Raw genomic sequence first — 26,728 nt, forward strand, 5'->3', positions numbered from 1 at the left:
TGGAATAAGTAGGTACTTTCTTGAAAGGAAATTAATGGATTTTTAGTATATTAAATAAAGATTTATATCTATTTAATAGCTATAACTTTTCTCACAGCAAGAGCTTACATTACTTATAACATAAATTACCATATTTTGTTAAATAGAGTCACGATACTGTCACGTCATAGAGTAAGGCGACGATTTTTGTATATTTGAATCTAGCCAAAGAAGATTCACTTCTGACACGTGTGCTCGGCACACACGCTCTTTTTTTCATGCTGTACAATAAATAATTAAGCCAATTATTTATCACAGTAAACGACTTTACCTAAAGGTCATTATTTGAGAGGTCTTTTATTTACCAGCGACAATGGGAGCACTGTTTTAAGTGGTACAAATAACAAAACTTTGTCATAATAATATATCAAGTGACATTAGTAGAGTACGTAAGTGATTCCTCCCGCCGCGCCGTCAGTTGTGTGATTTGTTAAAAAACAAAAAGTGTTATAGTGCGTTATACAAATATATAAAAAACACTGTTGGAACGATCTAAATAAAGGCAAAAGAAGGAAAAATACAAAAATAAGACTTGGCTTAAAAGGCTTGCAGCCAGGCTATTATATCTTCAAAAAAAAAAAAATCAAGTGACATTGACAGTTTATCGTAGATTGTCAATTTAGACCTCTCACTCTGAATCTGTGATCTGTCTGCAGTCTGTGATTTGTCAATTGTCATTTGTTAATTCATCTCTGCAAAGTGCAAATCTTAACATATTGGGATTTTTATAAGTTTAATTAATGAAGTTAACATAAATAATTTATAATTATTTAAAATGACACCAGAGGAAACAATTGAAAACTTTAAAAAGATTGGTTTAAGTGAGCAGAAGGCAAAAGAAACAATAAAAAATGCAAACGTTACCAAGTTTTTACTACAGATTCTGAGTGAGGTTAGAAATGTACCGATATTTAAATTTAATACTATAATTGAGTGCAATTACCTTTGGTTTTAAACATCTGTTGTGTTTTTTAAGGTTCAACTAGACCAAATACCGTCTGGAGCAGGTTTACTCTTGTACCATCTGGCTACTAAAATTAAACCGCAAATTGCCAACAAGTTGTCTTTTATATGTAAGTACATAGCTGAGGGCAAATTAGATTCTACATTGCGAGTTGATGCCGCCTTAGACTATGCTCTCAGTCATGTAAGTGAAGAAAATATTAATAGTAAGGATTTCGAAAATGCGTGTGGAGTAGGAGTTGTAATAACACCTGAACAAGTAGAACAGGCTGTTGAGAAGCATATGGCAAAATATAAAGATGAATTACTTGAAAAAAGATACAGATTTAATTCTGGGATTGTAATGCAAGCTGTAAGAGCCGATTTAAAATGGGCTGATGGTAAAGCTATCAAGAATGAAGTTGATGTGCAGGTAAGGAATTTTTATTTTATTTTATAGAGTAATATCTAGAATTAGAAAGTAGTTAATTATTTTATATAATACTTCATTACTTCAGCAATTATTGTTTCACAGATACTAGATCTTTTGGGACCCAAAACCGAGGCAGATTTAGCTCCAATTCCTAAAGCTGATAAAAAAGCTAAATCTAGTAATGAAACCAATAAAAAACCTAAAAAAGAAGATGCTTCTGGTTAGTCAATTTTCTATATTTTTAATATAAGTGATTAGTTAATATTGTAATAAAAAAAAGTTTTAACATAACTGTCTTGTGAAAAATTTTCAGATGCAAAAGTTACTAAAACTGATGAAGGACCAGATGTGGGTGGAGCTGTCTCAATATCAGAATTGATGAAAAAGTTGCCATTCCATGCGCCTGGTGAAAATTTCAAAAGTGATGGCTATGTAGTTACCCCAAACACAAAGAAGTTACTGGAAGAACATCTCAAAATTACTGGTGGGAAGGTTCGCACAAGGTTTCCTCCTGAACCCAATGGTATTTTACATATTGGTCATGCTAAAGCAATCAATATTAACTTTGGATATGCTGCCGCTCATGATGGATTGTGTTTCTTAAGATATGATGACACTAATCCTGAAAAGGAGGAAGAGAAATTCTTTGTTGGCATCAAGGATATGGTAGAGTGGTTAGGTAAATAACAATTTTTATTAAATTGTTCATAAACATGTTGATTTTAATTAAAATGAAGTTAACATGTTTTGGATTACCTGCATTTAATAATTGTAATTTAGATGGAGATATAACATTTTAATACTGACATAATATGTAAAAATTGTAAATATAAATGTTATTGTTCATATTTTCACTTTCAGGTTATACGCCATACAAAATCACTCATTCTTCTGATTACTTTGATCAGCTGTACGAATGGGCTGTGAAGTTAATAAAGAAAGACTTGGCATATGTGTGTCATCAAAAAGCTGAAGAAATTAAGGGCTTTAACCCTCCACCTTCACCTTGGCGTAACAGGCCTATTGAAGAAAGTTTGCAATTGTTTGAGGTAAGAATGGTTATAATTTAATTTTAATATGAACTTTTTAAACCACCACCTTTATACAGTATGCTGTTTAATGTTTATAGTTTCTTTACATTGTAGGCATTTAATGGGCATTTAATTGTAGGCATTTAATAATTTAACTTTTGCATGAACATTAATTTGAAATTTGCTTTTTCTGTAGTAATTTTATTGAAATGTTTTGTCATATTATGTCAAACATCTTGTAATTTTGGGCATAATTGAATGAAACATAATTTTTCAGGATATGAAAAATGGCAAAATAGATGAAGGTGAAGCTACTCTACGAATGAAAATTACTCTAGAAGAGGGTAAACAAGACCCAGTAGCATACAGAATTAAGTTCAAACCCCATCATAGAACTGGCAATATGTGGTGTATTTACCCTACTTATGATTACACACATTGCTTGTGTGATAGCATTGAACATATTACACATTCTTTGTGCACTAAGGAGTTTCAGTCTAGGAGGTTGGTTATAATTCTGATGTTTATATTTCTAAATGCCTGTGTTAAATATATTAGTGTGTAAATAATAAAATGAATTATATTGAAATATAATGATAAAAAAATATAAATAACAGTTTATTTTACGGTTAATAAATGCATTACATACTTAATGTTAATTTTTAACACTGTGTCTGCATATCGTATTATTTTTATATTTAAAAATATATAAGTAAAGAATTTGTTTTTCTATAAATTTATAAAATAAGATTTTCAAAAAATATTTAGGTCATCATATTACTGGCTGTGTAATGCCTTAGATATCTACTGCCCTGTGCAGTGGGAGTATGGAAGACTCAATGTTAACTACACTGTTGTCTCCAAAAGGAAGATTGCAAAACTTATTGATGAAGGCATTGTAAATGGTATGTATATTCAATATGCATATTTAATAAAATGTGTCTCATTTAATCATTATCATCAGTTCTTTATTGTTGGCTTCTTCCTGTTTTCTAGGCTAGCATAATATATAATTTATCTTGTATATTAATGTGGATAGCCTCAATGCATTATTTTCTTTTCAAATGCGTTACAAACACTGTCTTTTGTCCTGTTACTTCGCTCGTGTATCTTCACTTTATTGTATAACGGCCCTTCGCATTTCAAGTTGTAGTGTTACCAAAATGCATAGTATGTATTGTCTTCTTTATTCATTTTGTGGCGAAACACAAACAAAGCAATTTTCACATTATTAAATACAAAGTATGTCTAAGTATGATTAAAGTATTTTGGTTTAGTGGTTCAAACGTGAAAGCGTAATAGACAGAGTTCCTTTTATATAGGTGGTAAATGTTAAAAATACTATGTAATGACGATTCGAAAGTGCTACTAATTAGTAGTCTAATTGAATAAATGAATGTTTGAGTTTGAGTTTGAGTTTATATATTTACTAGCTTTCCGCCCGCAGCTTCGCCCGCGCATTCAAAAAAAAACCCGCATAGTTCCCGTTCCCGTGGGATTTCCGGTATAAAACCTATCGTATTTCCCGGGGTAAAAAGTAGCCTATGTCCTTTCTCGGGTATCAAAATATCTCTATACCAAATTTCATGCAAATTGGTTCAGTAGTTAAGGCGTGATTGAGTAACAGACAGACAGACAGAGTTACTTTCGCATTTATAATATTAGTATGGATTAATTGACTACTCCCTGTGTATAGACTGGGACGACCCGCGCCTGTTCACGCTGACGGCGCTGCGTCGTCGCGGCGTGCCGGCGGGCGCGGTGAACGCGTTCTGTGCGGCGCTCGGCGTGACCGGTGCGCTCGGGGCGGTCGATCCTGCGCTCTTGGATGCCGCTGTACGGGATCATCTCAATACTGCTGCACCTAGGTATTATACCTACACAAGTTGAAAAAATTATGAAGAGACCATTTGATAAGTTTTTGAAACAACAAATTGTATGAGTAGTTAAGTTTCTATATCTTATACAAAGGGTATATTCGTGCTATTCTTATAAAAACAAGCAAAAATTATATATTGTTTTTTTTTATAAAATACAATTATTACTTAGTGTACAAGCTTTTTGAAGAATTCAAGTTGTGTTCACATTAAAAAAATGTTTTAGTTCTGGACATTTACACATTTTTATTTTGTCAAACCAGCGACACAGACAAATTTCTTATATCTCATATCTTTCACAGAGTAATGGTTGTCCTGGAGCCACTGAAGATCACAATCACAAATTTCCCAAGTGACAAGCCAATTTCGGTAACAGTGCCTGATTTCCCCAACGAACCTAATAAGAGCTCCCACCAAGTTGTATTGGATAGAACTTTGTATATTGAGGCCAGTGACTTCAAGGAACAACCGGAGAAGGGATACCGTAGACTCACGCCAAATCAAAGTGTGGGCTTGCGACATGCAGGATATATTATTAAGGTAAGGAACTGATATCTGAAATGAGGCGAAGCGGGAAACAATCTTTGGGAGCTTTTTTTAGTTAAAGATTATATAGCAAACGCTTAACTTTAAGCACATATGTGAAAAATGATAATTAAATTGTATATTTATTTCCGCTTCATAAACATTATAACTGCGATAATAGGTCTTGAGTATAAATTCGAAATTTCCTGCGTATCTAAGAAATAAAAAGGTATTTGTGATTATGGCCCAGCGTAAAAAGTTTGTATTAAAAAATCAATAATTTTTTTTCTTTTTAAATCAATTTATAAAATGAAAATGCAAATAAGCCTTTTTTAAAAGCATTATCTTAACTTTGTTTTTATTCAATATCATGCAAAATATTAGCTTAACATGCTGTAATCTACTTACTTTGTCATTAGTTTGAGTACTGTATTCCTTTTAAATTCACGCGATAATCTAGGCTTGACATACTTTTGAAGTATTCTGTGATGAAAACCATTGTGTGGCAATTTACAAAATACGCTTTGATGCTTCGAAATTAAGAGTTTACAACGATATGCTGTATATTTTTATTCTATTTTTACTAAATAAAAACATACTTATTTCTGAAATAAGTACATAGTTTCTGTAGATTTTAGAACAAGAAAAAGTATATTCAGAAAATGTTACAGAGTATTAAATTTAAAGTTATCTTAATTTTTTTATCCCAGGTGTCGAAAATAATCAAAGACGACAGCGGCAAAGTAATCGAGGTTGAATGTACGGCGGAGTCGACTGAGTCAGCGGAGAAACCCAAAGCCTTTATACACTGGGTGTCTCAGCCAATCAGTGTTGAAGTGAGACTGTATGAACCTTTGTAAGTAAATCCTAATACTATTATAAAGGCGAAAGTTTGTATGTATGCATGTTTGTTACTCTTTCACGCAAATACTACTGAACCGATTACAATGAAATTAAGCACACATATAGAGGGTAACTTGGATTAACACATAGGATTGGTTTTATCCCGGAAATCTCACGGGAACGGGTTTTTCTTTGAAAACGCGGGCGAAGCCGCGGGTGGAAAGCTAGTTTAATATATATTTCTCTTTAAAAAATTAAATTTATATAACTTCGTAAACTACTAAAAAGTATAAATTCAACTTTATGCGTTACTTTTTGTTCCAATTTTACAAGTATTGCACATACAAGTGCAATTGCCGGCTAATTTACTACGCTTTCCGAGCGCTACGCACTATAACAAAAGTGTCGTGAGGATTTTTCGTGACGCTCGCATACCCCCCTTAGACAGCGTACCGCTCAATAAGGTTATTATCTTCTATAATATAAAAATGAATCGCAAAATGTGTTGGTACTCGAGAACGGCTGAACCGATTTCGATAATTCTTTTTTTATTATATTCCTTGAAGAACGAGGATGGTTTTTATTAGGGATGTAACGATACCGATACCGATACCGATATATCGGCCGATATAATCGGCAAGCCGATATATCGGTATCGCCGATAGTAAAACAACCGATACCGATATCAAACAATTCAAAAAATCGCGCCCAATGAACGATGCGGGAGGCCGCCCGCGCGTGCGCACTTTGTTTTCTGAAAAAACTCTACCAATAGTAAACTTTTATTAGGTACTGATTGTATGTGTATTACTTAAAGTTTGTTACTTTGTAAAATAATAATACTAAAATAAATGGTTTTGTTGTTTTTTGATTTGGAATTTTTATTTAAAAGAATACGATTAACAGTTGAGTCTCTGTTAAATGTTGGTAACTTTTTATGCATAATTCACTATTTATTTTTCTACCAAGCAATCGATATCGGTATCGGTATCGGTATCGCCGATACATTACTACAAATATCGGTATCTGTATCGTATCGGCAAAATCATGTATCGTTACATCCCTAGTTTTTATGTAGAGAAAACGTAAATATGTACCACGGGCGAAGCCGGGGCGGACCGTTAGTATGTTATAAATATATTCTTTATTACCACAGATTCAAACACAAAAACCCCGAAGACCCAGCGGAAGTGCCGGGTGGTTTTCTCTCCGATTGCCGTAACGATACATTGTCTGTGGTACGCGCGTTTTCTGACGCGTCACTCAAAGGTGCTAAAGTGTACGATAAGTTCCAGTTTGAGAGGATTGGATACTTTTCCGTCGATCCCGATACTGATTCGTCTAATGTGAGTATTCTTTTGAAGTTGAAATGTTTTTTACATGTGATGGTTGGTTATGGTCGCAATTGTCTATGATCATAGACATCTGTCAAATTTTTAAAGTTGTTGATTTTTTTCGTAAAGGTATTATAAGATGAAATTAATGTCTTATATTTGCAAGTACTGTAAACTATAATTATTAATTTAAGATCTGAAAATAATGTTAAAAAAATTTTTAAATTGATTTAGCTCCTCTAAAGTTACCTGCAATAAGTATAACAAAATCAAAAATTTCGCAATACTAAACTCATTTTACAAATTAGAAAGTTTTAAGTTTAATTCCATGGACCAGAATAAATTTTGCGCTGCATTAGCAGCTATTTCCCTCGCTTATATAACTATAATAAACGAAGCGTATTAAAACTGCAAAAGTGGTTATGTCATGCGTGGAAATAAACCTATTTCACCTTTGCCCTATTTGTGTGAAAGTTAAATTCAGTGATTTAAGTTTGTGGAAGACATTTAACTGAAAGAAATTAAGTCGTAGGTACAATATTTTATTTTTAACCTTCGGCTATCAAATAATTGTGTTCTTTTTTTATTAATTTTATAACTTTTAAATTATAATGATTTTTTTTGTATTTACAGATCGTTTTCAATAGGACGGTGTCACTGAAAGAAGACAGCGGGAAGTAATGTTTGTTGTTACTGTAATATTTGTCAATTTTATGTAACCGTTTTGTAATTTTTATGTGAAATAAATTATTTATAAAATTTTATGCATTTTATTTTACGTAATTTCATTCATGTGATTTGAAACATAAAAGATTAATATGATTAGTATAGTATAACTCGTGGTATAACTAGTCTTTCTCCCGCAGAATAAATTCCTCTTTCATACGATTCTTAAATAAAAACGCCTATCGTTGAATTATATTTTATTCAAGACACAGATAGCTGATGACCTAGATTTCCGTAAAAAATACGACAAAGTAAAAAAGAAAAACCATTTCACGTTTATTTATTCCTTGAATATCTCCCGACACGAAATTGTATTCTATAAAGACAGATTTTTATTGTACTTATTATAAATATAATCATCACTGCATAGTTTATAATAAAGTCGCTTTATCAGTCCCTATTTATTCTTAAATATTTAAAACTACGCAACGGATTTTGATGCGATTTTTTTAATAGATACTTACGAGTGATTCAAGAGGTTTTAGTATATAATGAATCAGGTTTTAGACAAAGTGGGCGAAGAAAATAAGAGATATTTCATAAAATGATACGGCATATCGGCATATAATCAAAAGGATTAGCACTAAAAATTGTAATACTAACGACATCACTTGGGCTAAAATTTTCATAGATACAATTATCTTGTGGCCCAATGGCCACAAGAATACAAAAAAAAATCAATACGTTACATAAAGTGAAATATCGAATATCGTTCACGCCTATAGCAAGTTTATCCATGAACGCGACCTTGATCTAAAAATATAGCCTTTTGTTGCTCAAATATTTTTTGATTGTACATATATGTACTGCTGAAAGTGTAGGTTATAACCTACACTTTCAGCAGATATTACGGGATAAAAATATACATGGAAACTTTATTTACCCGTCTACATTAATATTATACACATAATACATTTTTATAATACATTTTTTAAGTAGACATTTTTGACCGATTTTGTAAAATACAAATGCTTTCTTTGTTTTCCCATCTGGAAAAGTTGTTGAACCGTATTGACGATGGTTGATAATGATGATCTTAGAATTTAGAACTAATATTAAGAGAAATTATGTTAATTATGTAAAATTGCCGGTTTTGGCTTTCATTCATTGTAACTAATTTACATACTATTAAAAACATGAACGGTTAATTAAATCTTCCATCTATTTATTGTAATTTCTTCGATATGTTAAGAAATATAGCTATTAAATCTTAAACAGATTACGTTGGAGTGCCTTCACAATTGAAAAAATTAGTTTACCTAGAGCAAAAGCTCTATGATATTTTTTTTAAGAATTACGAGAGTAAGGCGTGTAGCATTGATAAAATTATATAAAATATTTAAAAAAACTTATTTGTAAATAACGTTTCGTGTCTAAGAAATAAAAGCTTTCATTTTATTAATTTATTTTATGTTTTTGTTGGCGAAATATGTCGCTACATGATAAATAATACTATCCTTGCGTCTAATTATTTACGTAGACATCGTAACCGCAATCAATTATCGCCTGGGGACGAGTGTAAAGTATGTGTGTATAGTCGTGAAGGGCGACTGTACGCAGGCCTCGGACTGATAGTGTTTGTGATACGTAGAGCGCAAGGGCGGGCGTTATCGAGCGTGGGCGGCCGCGCATGTCACTACACTCGCCTTCGAGCCGCGGCCTCGCGATATGCACTACGCGGCATATCCTACTAAAATACTAACCGCACGAATTACGCTCGCGTGCGACAAGCAAATAACGCGTAGAACAAACAATGCGAGCCGCTGCAATATAAGTTAGAGGTAAGTCCCACATAATTTGCACTCTACTATTCATAAATAGGGTTCAGAAATACTCTTTTAACTGCTTCTACGAAAAAGCTAAACGTTGAATGACGTAACTTTTTACATTATTCTGCTCTTAATCGTTTTAATTATATTTCACGTTCCTTTAAAAATATAGAGTGTAGTGCAGTAAAAGCCGAAGCTAGATACTTACCTAAACTTACCTACTCGATTTTTTTGCTTAAACCGGGGGATGGGTATTGGGTACGTAAATTTGTAACGCTAAATATATGTTAGTTTAGTAGTAAAAATATACTAATAGAACTAATTTTTATCCTTAAACATTATTACAAAATTAAACATATTCGCTGTTGATGTATGTATCTAGGATATATTATGCAGATGCTATACAAAACTTCTCTTACGTTCAGTTCAAGGTCAAGTGGTTCATTGTATGAGTATCCAAAGATCATATTTGGTTATAGAAATTTGAATAATCAATACCGTCTGCAACCGATTATCTGAAAACGTCTGCTATTTATATTCGTATGACGTTAAGGCTTTTGGTATGAACTTAGTAATTATTTCTTTTTTTTCTATTGATCTTAAAGTGTGGTACTTATAACTTATATTTACATAAAATATAGAGTATAACTTTTTACCTGCTTAGAAATTTAACTTTACCAAAAAAGAACTGGAACGTTTGTTTTTACCTGAAATTTAAAAAAAAATCGTAATAAATTTTCCATAAAGTTGGATATCAATGATATCTAATGAATAAAACAGATTCAAATTCAGTATAATCCTACAAGGTAAAATTAAGCAATTTATGGACCCTGTTTCATGCTGAATAAGGGATCTTTTATGTCTTAAAATCCCAGCCCCTAAGGATTAGTAAATTGACGAATGAAATTATATTTTAATCTACGAATTAATGTCGAAGCATATCTGCGCAAAATCATGATAGCTGGTATATGGGATAAATCTAATTTTAATTTTTTTTCAACCAACTTAAAAAAATTACAACAGACAATAAAAATAAATACTAAAGACGAATTGAAAACCTCGTAGGCATTCAATTCATCTGTATTTTTTTTTGGTTATTTACCTCAGAACTTTCCTCTGGGTTAACAAAGGGTTAACCAAATCGGTTATGATTAAAAAAAACTGGTACCTTCCAGGTGATATTATTTTTATACCTAAGTTATTATTTTTATACCTAACTAGTAATTGTTTGGTGTAGTTCCGACCATTTGAAGGCAATTTACTTTTTTGTTAAAAATGATTAACTATGTTATTATTTTTATTAAATAATATTAATTCATTATAAAAATCATGTCAACACTTAATTCAATGTATAGTTACATTTAAAAGGTCGTTGTGTTTATTAAAACTCCCTCCTGTTGTAAACTTTGATAACTTATATATGCATTATCCGGTACATATTATCTGGTGTTATCAGCAACCATGGACTCAACGCCATAATGCTGGTGCGATTACTCAAGTGGGGCAAAATTTGCATATCGGCATTCGTAAATTGCGTATTTCCTTTTCTATTTATGTTAAAAAGTTTTCTATTTTTATTCACGAAATATTTTTAACGTTAAGTATTTAGTTTTTTTCAGTCTATTTTTACGTTGGCGTAAACGTAGAGAGAAGTTGGTACTGGTCTTTTGGCCTAGATACATGGTGTTCCAGTGATCATTTAACAATACAATCTGCAAAAAAATTAAATAGTTTTGCTTTGTAGGGAATCAAATCAAATATCTTTACATGTCACATATATTTCATATTTTCGATATATTTCTCTATTAAAAGCTATAATGAAAAATAACTAACTATAGTATATGACCTGTCCTGATTATTCTTCCAAGTAGGTATAGTTTTTTTTTGAAAAATACTAACTAATAATTAAAAATAATATGAAAAATGTAAAGTTCACGACAACTAGGTATACTATAATATATTATAATATGACCTCTGAAAAGATCAATTGCTGGCTAATTCAAGCCTATTATAACCCTATAACCTCCACCTACGCCCGTCTAACATTACCATGGACGTCACCAATATGAAACAGCATGACTAATTGTATGGAAACAAAGCTTTCACTTATTATCTCTCTCACTAGAGAATGACGTATTTGAATATAGCGAAATGACGTCAATATATCAATAGGCAAAGGCGATTTCATCGCATTATTCTATTAATGAAATCAATAGAAACTTATTGCTATCACTTCTTTAAATCAGATCAGGATCTTTAGAGATGCATTCTTTTCATTGAGATTTAGTAAGTATGGGCGTATTCAGAAAGAAAGCTTGAAACTTATAAGCGCTTATCGGCGCTTGTCATGTTCATATATTTTCCTGTCAGTGCTGGTAACCCGCGCAGGAAAATATATGAACATGACAAGCGCCGATAAGCGCTTATAAGTTTCAAGCTTTCTTTCTGAATACGCCCTATCTTAGTATCTACCTCTCCATTTATATACAGCGAAGCCTTCATAATATTTCTTTTAAAGTTATGAGATAGCGAAAACATAATATTAAAGGCGCCAAGATCAATATAACCTTACCCACGTAAAATATAAAAGGTATTGTTTATTGCATATTTTACTGCCCTTGATGAAACTTCTGATCGTAAAGCGGTGTTGAGAAAGGAAACCTATAAAACGAACTCAATTTAATACCCGCAACCTATAAACAGGACACAATAAAGAGGTATATTGAATTTACTGGTGATAGAACCTTCAGGTTGACATTAACTATTGCATTATTCAATTAATCCTCACTCTCGCCACACACCCTGCCACGGAAGTACTGAAGCGAAATTAGGTCAGGAAATACGGCCAAGGGCAGCGAGTTTCTGTAGTATTAAATATTGTATGTCCCATTTTAAATATTGATTTCTAAACCAAGTTTCTTAACTGCTATACTAATTATTCCACTCTTGACTCTTCAATGTCAGTGTGAAATTCGTCAATTCTTTGTTATAGATATTCAAGTGATAATGATGTCAAGCAATATTATAGTGAAGTATGAGTACAGTAGTTCTATTGTATAAATTCGGGCGACATAATACAAGCATATCACGAGCATGGATGTTCAAAAGCAGCAATTATGTCCGCGTCTGGTGGATTATCTAACTATAGTTGGGGCACGACCCTACACCACTGGAAAAGGATTAGCTCCTGTACAGGTAATTTTTGTTTTCTATAAAATAATTAATAGATGCAGATTATAAAAAATCTAGTCTATTAGTTCGTGATTTATGTGTGGGTAGAAAACTTCTTATTTCTGATAAGTTTCGTTCTAAATGTAGAATTAGAACTTATGCAAATTTATTCAAATTCAGCTCTGAAATATTTAAAGTAAATTGTGTTCTGCTATTCTTAGAATGTATTGATGTCTCTCCTGCACTATTATCTGTAACTGACGGGTTATTGTGCAAACCTGAAATATTTACATTCAATTTCAATGTTAAGTTTATTTTGATGTAATATTGTTTTCTCAGTGGGTGGCTTCTACGTAAATGAAGTACATATTATGTCCTAAGGTTAACGTAATATTAAAATTTACATAAATGAAATGGGTAATCGATTTCATAGTACTTGAACGTCACTTTTATTAATTAATAACTATATAATAATAGAACTAACAAATAGGTTATAATAATTAATTCTTCAACAACTTCGTCTGCTTTCATTTTTCGGGCTACCCGGATTTTCGCCTCGACGGAAAACTTTTTCCAAAATAAACATAGGCTTTCAGAAGCTAGTTACAGTAAAAGTATTGCTTTGTTATACCTACATATAACATAATACTTACTTAAGTGCTATTATTTATGTTAAAATCACTTTAATTTTATAGCCCAAATAAGCTTGGGAGTCTTAATGCATATTATTTGTTCTGGCTTATTTCAGGCACCAGAACTTCTCCGTCGGTATCCACTCACCAACCATGACGACTTTCCATTGCCACTCGACATGGTATATTTCTGTCAGCCTGAAGGATGTGTGTCGGTGGCACAAAGGCGACAGCTTGCGCATATTGCAGCTAGAGATACAACGTCTTTTGTTTTTACGCTCACGGATAAAGATTCGGGTAAGAAATTTACTACTTTACTTTTCTTTTAGTTAATCAAGTGTTCTTTCCTCATTAGGAAAATAATATGCTCTTAGGCTTGTTATATTCCTATGAAAATGGGTCAAATCCGATGTTATGTCATTCTTAGCTATCATTATTTAAAAAAAAACTATAAGTTTAATTGCTATTTGTTAGGTAAAACCCGTTACGGGATTTGCGTGAACTTTTATCGTGCGGTGGAGCGCGCGCCGCCGCCGGGTCCCCGTGAGCGTGGAATATTGAGACGAGAGTCTTGGCGCAAATCTATGGAAAGAAGTTCTGACTCTGCATTCTCCAGGTGAACATTCTTTACGTCTACCTACAATACATACATTTAATAATATTCTCTTTTATTAATGTCCCTAATTGCCCTATTTTATTTAACTAATTCATTCTAATTTGTTTATTTCAATAATTGAAAGCATTAATAAGAAAAAACAGTTTTTGTTTTAAAGAAACGCCAATTTTCTGCAGCACTAAAAATAAGTGAGATTCTTCAAAATTTTCTGACCTTTAAAGCTGGCTTTCTTTTCATTCTATTATTACTCAAATTGGAATAAACACTATTTTGCACTATAACTTAATCATTGTATTTAACGATTATGTTTATTTCAATAGTAAAACATTTATAACAAATTTTTTTACTTTAAATAAACATTCATTCGCCATCACTAAAATAAGTGAGATTGTTATAAATTTTTTTGGTATGCATTTAAAAGCTCGTTTCTCCCATTTCGAGGCAAAATTATAATCTATGTAGTAAAAATGGTTACCTATCTTAATCTCGAATTTTAATATTCCGAATATCATAATCCAGAAAATGTTTGGACATTTTTTCATAACCCCGAATTTTAAAATTTCGAAGTTTTGTTTGCCATATAATCGCAACTCCAAATTTCATTTGCCCATTTCTTCACTTGTACGACGTTTTACAATCCAGACGAATGAGTTCCAGACATACGAAATCTAAATGCACAAAATCCAGATGACCGTAATCCATATGCACGAAAGCCAGATTTTTAAAACACAAATTTTTGAAATACAGTTGATTGATATCCAGACAAACAATGTCCAGATTTTTTAAATTCAAATAAACGATATCCAGAAAAACGAAATCCTTCCAGGGGGTCGCAGCACGAACCTAACCTAACCTACTGAATAGATTTTAACACTTAATTTCTTTCTGTTGGGCAAGTAAAACAATAGCGAGTCGGTTCTGGCACTCGCCGGCCGCTACCGCGGCACGCTCGCTTCGCTCGCTCGGCTCGTGCGTGAGGGTCGCGGTTCAAACCTAACCTAACCTACTGAGTCGAATTTGACACTTAAACCTTTCTGTATTGGGCAAGTAAAACAATAGCGAGTCGGTTCTGGCATGAGGGTCGCGGTTCAAACCTAACCTAACCTACTGAGTCGAATTTGACACTTAAACCTTTCTGTAATGGGCAAGTAAAACAATTTACTTACTGGTAATGCTTATTTTCGGGCAATAGTAAAGGTATAATCACGATTGTATGGGAACCAAATAAAGAGATTATGAAAATCTGGCAATAGTTTATCTGCTATACGATTATATCGGAACCAAATAAAAAGATTATGAAAAGTTGGTAATAGTTTATTTGGAAAATGGTACTATGGGAAACAAAAAAAAGTATTCTGAGAATCTGGTATAACTATATCTGGATTATGAGAATACGGGAAACAAAAAAATACTTTTTAAAAATCTGGTTTTGGTGTATCTGGAAACTGATTCATCTTGGAAATTAAAAAAGGAATTTTAAAAAGTTGTCATTCACTACATCTGTCTTTTAAAAGTTCTAACAACCGTTTTCGGGATTTTAAGATTCGGGTAATAGAAATTCGAGTTTTTAATAGGTTACCAGTAAAAATATAGTCAACAACTGAAGCGAGCATTCGTTCCAGTGACTATAGGAGCAGCAACCTAGCGCCGAGCGACTCGGAGCGCGAGTGCAGCGCGCCGCGGTTGGCGCCTGCACCCGACTCAGAGAGTGGCGGTGAACACTCGCCTAGTCCACGGGCGACTAGGAAACGTCAGGTTAGTTATTGAATGTAAATGAACGTTTTATTATTTGATTGCTTATCTGATAATCAGATATCTGTAGATATGTAATTTTACTGTTTTTCAATTAATAATTTTTTAAATTCTCTAGTCCTAATTTAGAATTTGTGGAATAGGTTAAAATATATTAAACATTTGAAACGGGTCATTTAACCAACGTGCATGTATGCTTGCTAAATTAAAAAAAAAAAAAAATTTTTAACTTTAATCATTTAATGCAAGTTCCACGGAAAGGAAAGAAGTAACGAATTTCTTAAATTTTTATAATTAACTATAATAGCATAAAAAAAATTCGCAACCAAAGAGGTTAAATAAAATTCATATTCCATGAAAAAAAAAATTACTGGCCTGTCAGAAATTTGGCGCGCGAGCTTTAATAAAAAAAAACATAAGTATTTGAATTTATTCTATAGTGAGTCTACGAAGTTAGTTAGTTAGTTCCTTTGTCTTCAAGGTTATATATTTGACAGCTATTTATTTTCTTGTTTCAGCGTATCCGTAATCATTCATTAACCTCCCTTTGTCTTTTATCTCATCATCCATTCTTCTCAACATTCCGAGAGTGCCTATTTATCCTTAAAAAGTTGATAGATGCCTGTAATGAGTCTTCCAGTCCGCGACGCGTTGGCGCGTCCAGACAAATATTTAGGTGAGTTGCTTTTACGTGAGTTTCACATAGAAACAATTCCTTATAATTTTATCAAAGCTGAAAGTTTGTAAGAACGAATGAAACATTTTTTGACTCCCCAAAGTCAACAAACAAAGAAACTCAATTAAAACAAAAGAATATAATTAAGACAGTTATTACAATTAAAACAAAAATATTAAGAAAAAGAAAACATTTTAAACAAAAAGTGAGAGTCAAATGAACCAAAGAAAAAAGAAACAAAAAATGTATGATTGTAACTGTTTCTTGCAAACCAACTGATTTGATTCATATAAAATTGTTAGAAATATAGATTGTATACCGTGTATACAGATAACAAAAAATGATATTTTTTATCTGTGTGCAGTAAACTAGTACGATTAAATTAAAAAAATCAAATTAGTGTACTGACCTTTCCAAACTTATAAGTAATACTTTAAAAGTAACAAATATTAAGTATGTATTAATTTCGTTTACAGAGATACAGTATGGTCCGTATTAACTGGCCAAGCATACGACAATACTCCCACGATAGTGTTACACGACGTAAAGGAGATCGAGACATGGATACTGCGTCTGCTCTCCGCACCCGTGCCAGTGCCGGGGAAAACTCGCGTGGAACTAGAAGTTCTGTCCAATACTGCACACGCGCCGCTTGTGTTTGCGCTGCCCGATCATACGCGGTTCACTCTTGTGGACTTCCCTTTGCACTTGCCTTTGGAATTGCTTGGTAAGTTAACGAAGATATAAGAATAGGAAATGCACGTTATATTAAAGTCACTGCCTGTAAAATAGAAATGAAATAAGAACTTACATTCTTGCTTAATAATATTGTGTTTTTCAGATCGTGTTTGGTGGAAGAGTTTCACATTGAACATGATAATTTTAAGTTATTGAAGCAAATATATCTACATACTCATTTATACTAAAAAAAATGTTGGTTTTTTCCTTACCAGGTGTGGATACCTGCCTCAAAGTGCTCACTCTAATTCTCCTTGAGAACAAAGTAGTAGTACAATCGCGTGATTACAACGCCCTGTCGATGTCCGTAATGGCGCTGGTATCTATGCTGTACCCGTTAGAGTACATGTTCCCAGCGATACCATTGCTACCGAGTTGTATGAGCTGTGCAGAACAATTGCTACTGGCTCCTACACCATTCTTGATTGGAATTCCGGCTACTTTCCTCCAGTATAAGAAGAACTTTAAGTGAGTATTGCTTTTGATTGATGAATATAATACAGGTCTTCTATTAAACTTGTATAATTAATTATTTCTGAAACCTAATTAAGACTTATGCGATCGCCTCTAAGTAACAAAAAGGTGAGTAAAGCTATCTCACTCATTGTTCATCTCAGAATCATTTCATTCTGAATAATAATATGCTATCCGTATCTTTTAAAATTTACTCTTATCTTTGTCAACATACATTTTCCGTTATCAAATGATGTGCACCAATTTCCTTTTAGGTTACCAGATGACATTTGGTTGGTGGATCTGGATGCAACCAAATTAACGTCTCCAACTGGATCCGATCAAGATCTTCCGCCACTCCCGGAACCAGAAAGTTCAGTTTTAAAGAGTCATTTGAAACAGGTATGCGAATAATATGTGTAAAATGTATAATCGTTCAGTGTTTGTCTGTCACCTTATCTGTCCTGCACACGCTCAAGTGCAATATAAATGTGGCTGGGCCGTTTTCATTGAATGCATTTGTTTAATTAGAACATTTATTTATTTACAATAAACACTTTTATGTCGCACTTTCGATTGTTAAAAGAATATAAAGGACATTGCTGCAATCAAACTTTTTAAGTATTCTCTGAGTTAATTTGGGTGTCTTTTAATTGTTGACTAACCTTTAACAATCGAATCTGGTCTATTAAGATACTTGTGTTTCTGTGAACTTTAACCTATCTTTTCTCTGACCTTAAACCTAGAATCACTAACGAAACATTTCACTTTTCCCTGTCGCACTAGGCTATGCAACTCATGGGGGCAGCTGGAACTGGAGTAAATATCTGTACTCTTTTTACATGCACACTTTCACTTTATACTACTATACTACACTTTGCATTGGTTGAGTTTGTGCCAGACTCTTAGATAAAATACTTATAACAATAAACCAATCCATATTATATAAACGCTGAATAAATTAAACGTCTGATTAAAGGTGCTTAGGTCTGAAATGTATTGTTTTGCCCTTATAGCTTGCTTGTCTCATTGCTATAGTATAACTTTTGGTTTCTATTGATGTAATCAAGCATATTAAGTTTGAAGATATCTCTGTTAGTAGATACCATTTATTGGCCTAATAAATAGATGTTGGATGATAAAATGGTTACCAAATACATATAATTTGCCAAAATTATACTATAAAAAGCAATTGTAATTTATAAAACGATTACCTTCGTTATATTTTGTTAAATAAAATAGCATGTTTAAAATAAACAAAGTATTTATCGTCCCCCACGTAAATATACACATTGGCATGACTGAAACTTTTATAAACATAGGTACATAAACATGATAAATTATGTATTGAGCTGAATTTCAACACATTCTATGGCGTGGGTGTCGGTATTTTTATTCTGTACGAATGTGTAGATAGATAAGTGCTCCTACTTGTATGACGTAGGTTATAAAGTAGTTTAAAGCATAGTAATAATTTATTCTACTTCTATCTCTAGATGGACTTACAAGCTATTTATTTACTCTTTTAATTTTATTGGATAAACATCAACCAATATTATTTGAAGTTAAATATTGTTATTTCTTTGGATTTTGTATTTATACTATACTGCTATTTGTTTTGCGTAGGACATTACAGATATTAAGATTTCGCTTGATTGATTTGATTGTAGTTTTTTAGCCAGGTGGGTATAGTTGGTATTCGAATTTTGATGGTCTTACGAATACCGAGTAGATAAATAATAGCAATCATCCATTAGATTGCATCGTAGGATTATTACATTTGCATCGGATGCCGTTTTTGGAAAAGGAAGGATATAATATAGACATAATATGAAGGTTCTACGACCTATGTATTTCCTCAGTTGAACGTGTATCTCAACCTTCTTCAATATGGGGTGATACAGAAATCTTATGACGTTGGGTCTATAATTTTGTTTGTTTTAATAGGCACTAAGCAGTCTCACAAACACGTCTGCTGAACAAGCAGCCGCGCCCCTTATGCCGTCAAGAAGAGATAGTGTCGGAGGAGCTACACTCAAGTAAGTTTCTTTTTCTCGTTTGACAATATGGAATAAGATTAGTCTAATGCCAAAAATTTTAATAAATTGAGCTTACTTCAACTATATTTATTCGGGAATGGGTGCATAATTCAAACACGGTGAATTTTTTATGACCTGTCATAAAAAATTCACCAATGAGATTTATTTTTTTATTTTGTTAAATAAAAAAAAATGTTTGAGCTGTGCTACTAGTAATTATCAAGTGAAAAATACCTCTATAGTCAAATCGAGCACTTTTTAACCGACTTCAAAAAATAATTATGACTTAATTCGTTTGAATCAATTCAATACAATTTTTGAGTACATTTACCATGCCTTGATTCACAGAGTCCAAAACCCAACGTTCAAAGACATCCAAGGCTCGCACAGTACGCCAGAAAGTCGACGAGTATCTGTGGGTAGTGCAGTTCACTCGCAGCGGCACTCATTCGCGTCCGCGCACTCGCCGCAGTCGCACGCGTCGCCCCACTCCCCGCAGCAGCCCTTCAACCCGCTCATCTATGGGAACGATGTGGACTCCGTGGACGTGGCTACTAGAGTTGCAATGGTACAAAATAAATAAATAATTTTGCAATAATATGTTCAGTTAAATTCATTTGTAGTTAACTGACATAAGAAATTAGGCTCAAGATGTAGCAGTAACTAAATAATACCATTCTTTACAGGTCCGTTTCTTCAACTCTCAGAATGTGCTGGCTAACTTTATGGAGCACACTCGAACGTTGCGATTATACCCCAGACCAGTTGTTGCGTTTCAAATCAACAGCTTTCTTCGGTCACGTCCTAGAACATCTTCCTTTTTAAACAAATTTGCCAGGACACAGGTAAAAATCTCAAAGATAACATTGCAATTTTTATAAACCTAATCACATTTCTTTAAACGAGTAAAAAAATATCTCAAAGATAACAATGAAAAATCACAGAAAAGGACCAATAGCCACACCCTTTATCTCTAAACTTACACTCTTCAATTGTTAATAATATTTTAACAGTGAATGTGAACTTTAATTACAAACGACGCTCTCTTGGTAGACATGACAATACAGACATGTATTTTTACTTCATACTCTACAATATAAAACTAACAATAAACTTATCCCGCCACAGGCAGTAGAGTTCCTAGCAGAATGGTCACTCACTCCCCATAACGTGGCATTCCTACGCGTGCAAACCGGCGTATTGGACCCGCGGCAGGTCGGCGATAAGCCCAAATGGTTCGCCGATACTTTACAGCCGGTTCGCTTCGCTGTATGGGATGACGGAAGTTCGCTTAATGGTGCCCTGAGACAACTGCAAAGACAGGAGAACCAGCCCACTGGTGAGCTTTTGATAGGCTTTGTTTGGTTACCTATCTTAATCTCGAATTTTAATATTCCGAATATCATAATCCCGAAAAAGTTTGGACATTTTTTCATAACCCCGAATTTTAAAATTTCGAAGTTTTGTTTGACATATAATCGCAACTCCGAATTTCATTTGCCCATTTCTTCATTTGTACGAAGTTTTACAATCCAGACGAATGAGTTCCAGACATACGAAATCTAAATGCACAAAATCCAGATGACCGTAATCCATATGCACGAAAGCCACATTTTTAAAACACAAATTTTTGAAATACAGTTGATTGATATCCAGACAAACAATGTCCAGATTTTTGAAATTCAAATAAACGATATCCAGAAAAACGAAATCCTTCCAGGGGGTCGCAGCACGAACCTAACCTAACCTACTGAATAGATTTTAGCACTTAATCCTTTCTGTTGGGCAAGTAAAACAATAGCGAGTCGGTTCTGGCACTCGCCGGCCGCTGCCGCGGCACGCTCGCTTCGCTCGCTCGGCTCGTGCGTGAGGGTCGCAGTTCAAACCTAACCTAACCTACTAAGTCGAATTTGACACTTAAACCTTTCTGTAATGGGCAAGTAAAACAATAGCGAGTCGGTTCTGGCACTCGCCGGCCGCTGCCGCGGCACGCTCGCTTCGCTCGCTCGGCTCGTGCGTAAGGGTCGCAGTTCAAACCTAACCTAACCTACTGAGTCAAATTTGACACTTAAACCTTTCTGTACTGGGCAAGTAAAACAAATTACTTACTGGTAATGTTCATTTTCAGGCAATAGTAAAGGTATAATCACGATTGTATGGGAACCAAATAAAGAGATTATGAAAATCTGGCAATAGTTTATCTGCTATACGATTATATGGGAACCAAATAAAAAGATTATGAAAATTTGGTAATAGTTTATTTGGAAAATGGTACGATGGGAAACAAAAAAAAGTATTCTGAGAATCTGGTATAACTATATCTGGATTATGAGAATACGGGAAACAAAAAAATACTTTTTAAAAATCTGGTTTTGGTGTATCTGGAAATTGATTCATCTGGGAAATTAAAAAAGGAATTTTAAAAAGATGTCATTCATTACATCTGTTTTTTAAAAGTTCTAACAACCGTTTTCGGGATTTTAAGATTCGGGTAATAGAAATTCGAGTTTTTAATAGGTTACCGCTTTGTTTCCCTTAACGCCATACAACGTGGCTTTCTTACGCGTACAAACGGGCGTATTAGACCCTCGGCAGGTTGGCGATAAGCCCAAATGGTTCGCCAATACTTTACGCTTCGTTGTATGGGATGACGGAAGTTCGCTTAATGGTGCCCTGAGACAGTTACAGAGGCAGGAGAATCAACCCACTGGTGAGAACATATGAAATATAAAAAAGAGGAACATTAAAAGCCAATAAAAATTGTTTAGTGAGCTGATTTTATCGACTTAAATGGCGAAGCTATAACCCTATCTGACATTTGACCTAATAATTTTTAAAATAAAGGATTTAGTAAAGAGAAAATCATATTAACACAAATTTTAAAAATTTATGTAACTACGATTGTATTGATTCTATTTGATTACTTTCAGATGAAAGTGGTTCCGATTCAGATGGAGCAGAAAGCACGAGCTCTTCTTATTCATCTCTCAGTGATTTTGTTTCGGAAATGGCTTCTTCAGATCTATCTCCAGGTAAAAACTATATACTATGTTCTTAAATTTAATACCTTTAATTATTTATTAATTTTAATAACTCTACATTTCATATCTTTTTGGTTCTATTCAATATTTGAAAATTTTCAGGTGGTATGCAACACGTTGTCGGAGAAACTTATAACGCTGTTGTACAAGTTCCAATGACGCTTTCTTCGTCTCTCGATCCTAAAACAGTAAGCATAAATTTATGCATACATAATCTTATTTCAACTGCACTGGTGTATTTAATTTATTGTTTCTATAAGATTTCAGTTTTTTTTTGTATTATATAATATTAGAAATGCTTTTTTTATTTAGGTATATAGCCCACCATCGTCACTCATGTTTGGAGATGAAGAAGTCGAGGAACGCAAAGAACAAGGGCGGGAATCTACATCTCCATCACCTTCCGGCTCTAGTTCTGAACATAGCGATTTGTCTGAGGACGAAGTTGTAGAAGGCAAAGATGATGCTGCTGATCATGCACCACCTGTTAAAAAGAGTGTAAGTTTTTATTCAATAAAAGCTTTCCACTCTCCGCTTGGTCCGTATAGTAAAGAAAAACCCGCATAGTTCCCGTGTCATCCTGTGTTCGTTCTTAGGTCTTACTTTTTTTGTACTAAATTTCATCCAAATCGCTACATTGGCATGGACGTGAGGAAGAGAGATACAGATGGACAGAGTTACTTTCACATTTATAATATTCATAATCATCATCATCAGCCCATATATCATGTTCCCACTGCAGGAACACGAACCTCCTATGAGGGTATTTATAAAAATAAGTAGGGATTAAAAAAGTACAGGTGACTAAAATTAACGGTGGAGTTCGATTGATTTTCAACATAACAGTATTATTGAAAAACTGCACCCCTAGTTGGTAACTTAAATGTACGGTTGATAATGATAAGAGCTGAAGCGAAATCGACTCGTTATTTTGAAAAGCATACATAACATATACATATATGTTATAGGACACGGACAGCGGTAGTTTCGGTCGGGAGTCTGACTCCAATTCTACCACCACACCGGCTACCGTTGTTAGAGCCGATCATACTCCCTCACATAGGACGCAATATGCTACAAGAACTAAGGTATTCTTGGCTTACTGATCCGTTTCGATGCATGACAAGTTAGACTATTCTTTTTCTATATTCGGATACCGTAGTGTCGTAGTATTTTCTTTTGAAACACTTCTTTCCGATCTCAGAAAAAAATGTTAAAAAACATTATTATTTTCTTAATTTTTCATTAATTGCGTTTAGAGTTCTGGTAGTGGAGTATCACGGCAAGCTTCGCAGACTTCGCTCTTGGAACAATTCGCAGCTCAGGCTAAAGAGTTAGTACGTGAAACCACTCGGCAGAGCAGTCAAGAAGGACTCCTGGCTCATATGGACAAGGTAAAGTAGAACAATATTGTTATTTCATGTCCTATAACTAAGACAATTGCAAGATGGTTGTTGTCGTAGAAGTTTTATTTTATAAGAATCATTTTGATACAAAGAGCATTATATTTGTAATTGGTGGACAAAGGAATACTTATGATGAAAACAAATTTAGGTAACATATTTTTTTGGAAGGTTCATAAAAATATGTTGTTAAATTTGTAGAATACATATTTCTGTAAAAATGTATTTCTTAATTTTTGCTTTAACTTGAAGAAAGGACAAGTAGAGCAAGGAGAGGAAAAGAACATATTTGCTCCCTTCGATAAGGTATCCGTTAGGTGCTGCAGTTTTGTAGAATTTTGTAGAAAACATATAATGATGCGTAAATAATTCAACTACTTACATTACTCACATAGCTAACACATAATACTGTATAACATTTTCATTAACCATCTGATAGAATAGTGCAATGTAAAATATTTACTATTTTGGACTTACATAAGGTATATTATATTATATTAGCACCGTTAAGGCTACATTAATTAATTATATATCTTCTGCTCATCTCATTGCTTAGAAGTATTGGAGTGGAATAAAACATAGTAACATGCTAGAATATTCACTAAATATGCACTTTACTGAATGCGAATACACGTTTTCTTTATATTTTTAACATTTACAAACATTAAATTAAATAATATAAAACGTGTCGGTATATTACATGTTCAATATTGTTTTTAGCTAACATCTCACGCCAAAAAAGCAGCTGAAGAAGCATCTAAAAGTGTTCAAGAAGCCTCGAAGTCTGCTTTAGAAGCGAGCAAAACTGCAAGCGCAATGAGCAAGAATACTTTTGAAGATCTCACTTATGTTGGCAAGTCCACTTTGGGAGATCTCACTAAGAGTGCTAAAGAAGCCGCTACTAAAAAGGGATTGTTGAAGGTAAATATTTATTTTATTACAGCCAGCTTCATAAAAACTAAGACTATTAAGAGCGCATATTCTATTTAACGCAAGTCAAAAACTCCGCGATCTATTACGATAGATCGCGGCTTGCGCTATCCTTTTACTATGAACAGCATAGGTCCACAGGAGAGCGCCGAGCAACATGTCCTCTCTCTGGAAAGGCTCGCTGCCGACTGATTTTTATCGGGTCACGCGCAGTGTTTTATAGTACTTTAAAAAAAATTGTAGAAAAATAATAGAGGTACCTTAGTTGATTTTTTAAATTTTATCTTATAAGTAAGACATTCTTTTATTGCAATATGTATAAATTATATTCAATAAAGTCAAATATCTTGGTGAAAATAATCATTTTGTCGACTATAATTTCTAAAAAAATTCACATTGTTCGGATTTTAATTTCGTAAGTTAGGAGTCCAAAATAAAAAAATCTTTTAACTAACTATTTTAATAAGGATCTTTGCAGTTAGTTAAAAATAATTGTGTGTTAGATCTGTCAGCAATTTCAGATATTTTTAGCTTCGAAATTGACACTAAAAGTGAAATCAAGTAATCATCGGCTCAGTTATCTTGATGGTATTCAGAAATACTGTATTAATTGAAAAAAACTCTTAACTAACTACATAGACAATAAAATTTCCTAAAATTATTAGTAATTCATATGTTTGTAAGATAAGTGGTTGATGGACAATCTGGTTTGAAAAATCACATATTTGAGCCAAACAGCGCACGGACCGCGTACACGGCCTTAAATTAAAATGAAGTTGCTTTTCATTAAAAAATTCTGTGACGTCGAAATTGTTGACAATTATTGCTTAACTTATAGCATTCATTAGGTAATTTCTTTGTGTTTAATTTTAATTCTAATTTATATTTAATAAAGGGAGAAAGTCAAGAAGGTCCTGGACCAATGGGTCGCAGAGAGTCCGGCGCTCTACAAACGACAACGTTATTAGCCACAACGCATCGGGATTTCTTCTCTAACATCAGTTCTGATCTGAACGGTCTCGCTGCTTCCACTTCGAGCATGTTTAGCGATTTATTTGGTTCTAAAGGTGATTATTCTTTGATATGTTCAATTAGAATTCAGAATAATTTACACGAAAGACTATAAGAGAACTTTTGGTGTTTCATTAGAGTAGTTAAAATTTGCTGCTTTGCATCGTTAGATGTGGTGAAATTTTGAAATTTTGTCGCTGCCGAAATCTAGTTAGGATGCGTTTATCTAGAATATTTTGCAGGTAAATGTTGTTTGATCCATTTCTTTAAATCTACGGATTGAGGTAACGAGTAGGCTTCTCGTACTTAATTAATATTTCCTCCTCGAAAAGTTTAGATATTATAAAACAGATTTAGCAAATTCATCTGAATAGGCAATACAATCGGTGGAACAGCTATCACGCCCAAAATTCCACCACCGAGCCGTCCCACTCTTATTTATCTATCAATTAAGCCAGCCAATTAATATACAGGGTGACTGGTAATTCGACGTGATCCTTCAAAGGGGTACTAGAGGTCATTTGCAACAAATTAAGTCCAGCTAACCAGGGGTCAAAAATGGATGGTTATTGAGCTATGACCCTTTTCTTTTTGAGGTGATGAAAGTTTTGGGCAAGTTTTTTTTAAACTGATCGCTGATTCTTCGGCTTTCAAAAATCAATTTAATGTTAACAGTGTAATAGCTTTTTCATAATTAATTGTTTTTGGTAAAAAGGCAGAAAATTTTCATATCAAAATCCGTCATAG

General features: G+C 33.5%; 2 protein-coding genes across 7 annotated transcripts in view; both read left to right on the forward strand.

Moving 5' to 3' along the window:
* Positions 1-730: 730 nt before the first annotated feature.
* On the forward strand, positions 731-7,783 carry GlnRS (Glutaminyl-tRNA synthetase). Its single transcript, XM_089703844.1, has 12 exons — positions 731-931; positions 1,016-1,414; positions 1,517-1,634; positions 1,728-2,093; positions 2,276-2,463; positions 2,723-2,949; positions 3,214-3,350; positions 4,142-4,313; positions 4,625-4,862; positions 5,558-5,703; positions 6,847-7,036; positions 7,658-7,783. The coding sequence occupies exons 1-12, from the start codon at positions 815-817 to the stop codon at positions 7,703-7,705; spliced, it is 2,346 nt and encodes a 781-aa protein (XP_089559970.1). The 5' UTR covers positions 731-814; the 3' UTR covers positions 7,706-7,783.
* A 1,420-nt stretch (positions 7,784-9,203) lies between these two features.
* Rab3-GEF (Rab3 GDP-GTP exchange factor) overlaps positions 9,204-26,728 on the forward strand; it is a 34,407-nt gene continuing 16,882 nt past the window's right edge. For 4 of the 6 annotated variants that reach the window (XM_089703945.1, XM_089703948.1, XM_089703946.1 and 1 more), the window contains exons 1-20: positions 9,205-9,531; positions 12,512-12,714; positions 13,439-13,619; positions 13,797-13,938; positions 15,561-15,693; positions 16,209-16,366; positions 16,843-17,093; positions 17,320-17,572; positions 17,833-17,959; positions 19,505-19,596; positions 19,945-20,164; positions 20,283-20,441; positions 20,725-20,935; positions 22,527-22,628; positions 22,740-22,825; positions 22,950-23,135; positions 23,606-23,725; positions 23,897-24,031; positions 24,761-24,961; positions 25,866-26,037. In XM_089703945.1, the coding sequence (XP_089560071.1) occupies positions 12,613-12,714; positions 13,439-13,619; positions 13,797-13,938; positions 15,561-15,693; positions 16,209-16,366; positions 16,843-17,093; positions 17,320-17,572; positions 17,833-17,959; positions 19,505-19,596; positions 19,945-20,164; positions 20,283-20,441; positions 20,725-20,935; positions 22,527-22,628; positions 22,740-22,825; positions 22,950-23,135; positions 23,606-23,725; positions 23,897-24,031; positions 24,761-24,961; positions 25,866-26,037 (3,031 nt within the window). In that variant the 5' untranslated portion in view covers positions 9,205-9,531; positions 12,512-12,612. Of the gene's footprint in view, positions 9,532-12,511; positions 12,715-13,438; positions 13,620-13,796; positions 13,939-15,560; positions 15,694-16,208; positions 16,367-16,842; positions 17,094-17,319; positions 17,573-17,832; positions 17,960-19,504; positions 19,597-19,944; positions 20,165-20,282; positions 20,442-20,724; positions 20,936-22,526; positions 22,629-22,739; positions 22,826-22,949; positions 23,136-23,605; positions 23,726-23,896; positions 24,032-24,760; positions 24,962-25,865; positions 26,038-26,728 lie in introns of all 6 variants that reach the window. The other 2 variants (XM_089703950.1, XM_089703949.1) reach the window with 2 other exon arrangements.

Source organism: Colias philodice, chromosome 15 (genome assembly GCF_061535455.1).
Source record: "Colias philodice isolate Cphi_HAF_F1 chromosome 15, ilColPhil1 Martin Lab GWU primary, whole genome shotgun sequence".
Classification (NCBI taxonomy): domain Eukaryota; kingdom Metazoa; phylum Arthropoda; class Insecta; order Lepidoptera; family Pieridae; genus Colias; species Colias philodice.

Coding starts and splice junctions, on each gene's coding strand:
- GlnRS (XM_089703844.1), top strand. CDS start 815: ATGACACCAGAGGAAACAATTGAAAACTTTAAAAAGATTGGTTTAAGT. Junction 1,415..1,516: donor AGAATGAAGTTGATGTGCAG/GTAAGGAATTTT, acceptor ATTGTTTCACAG/ATACTAGATCTTTTGGGACC. Junction 2,464..2,722: donor AAAGTTTGCAATTGTTTGAG/GTAAGAATGGTT, acceptor ATAATTTTTCAG/GATATGAAAAATGGCAAAAT.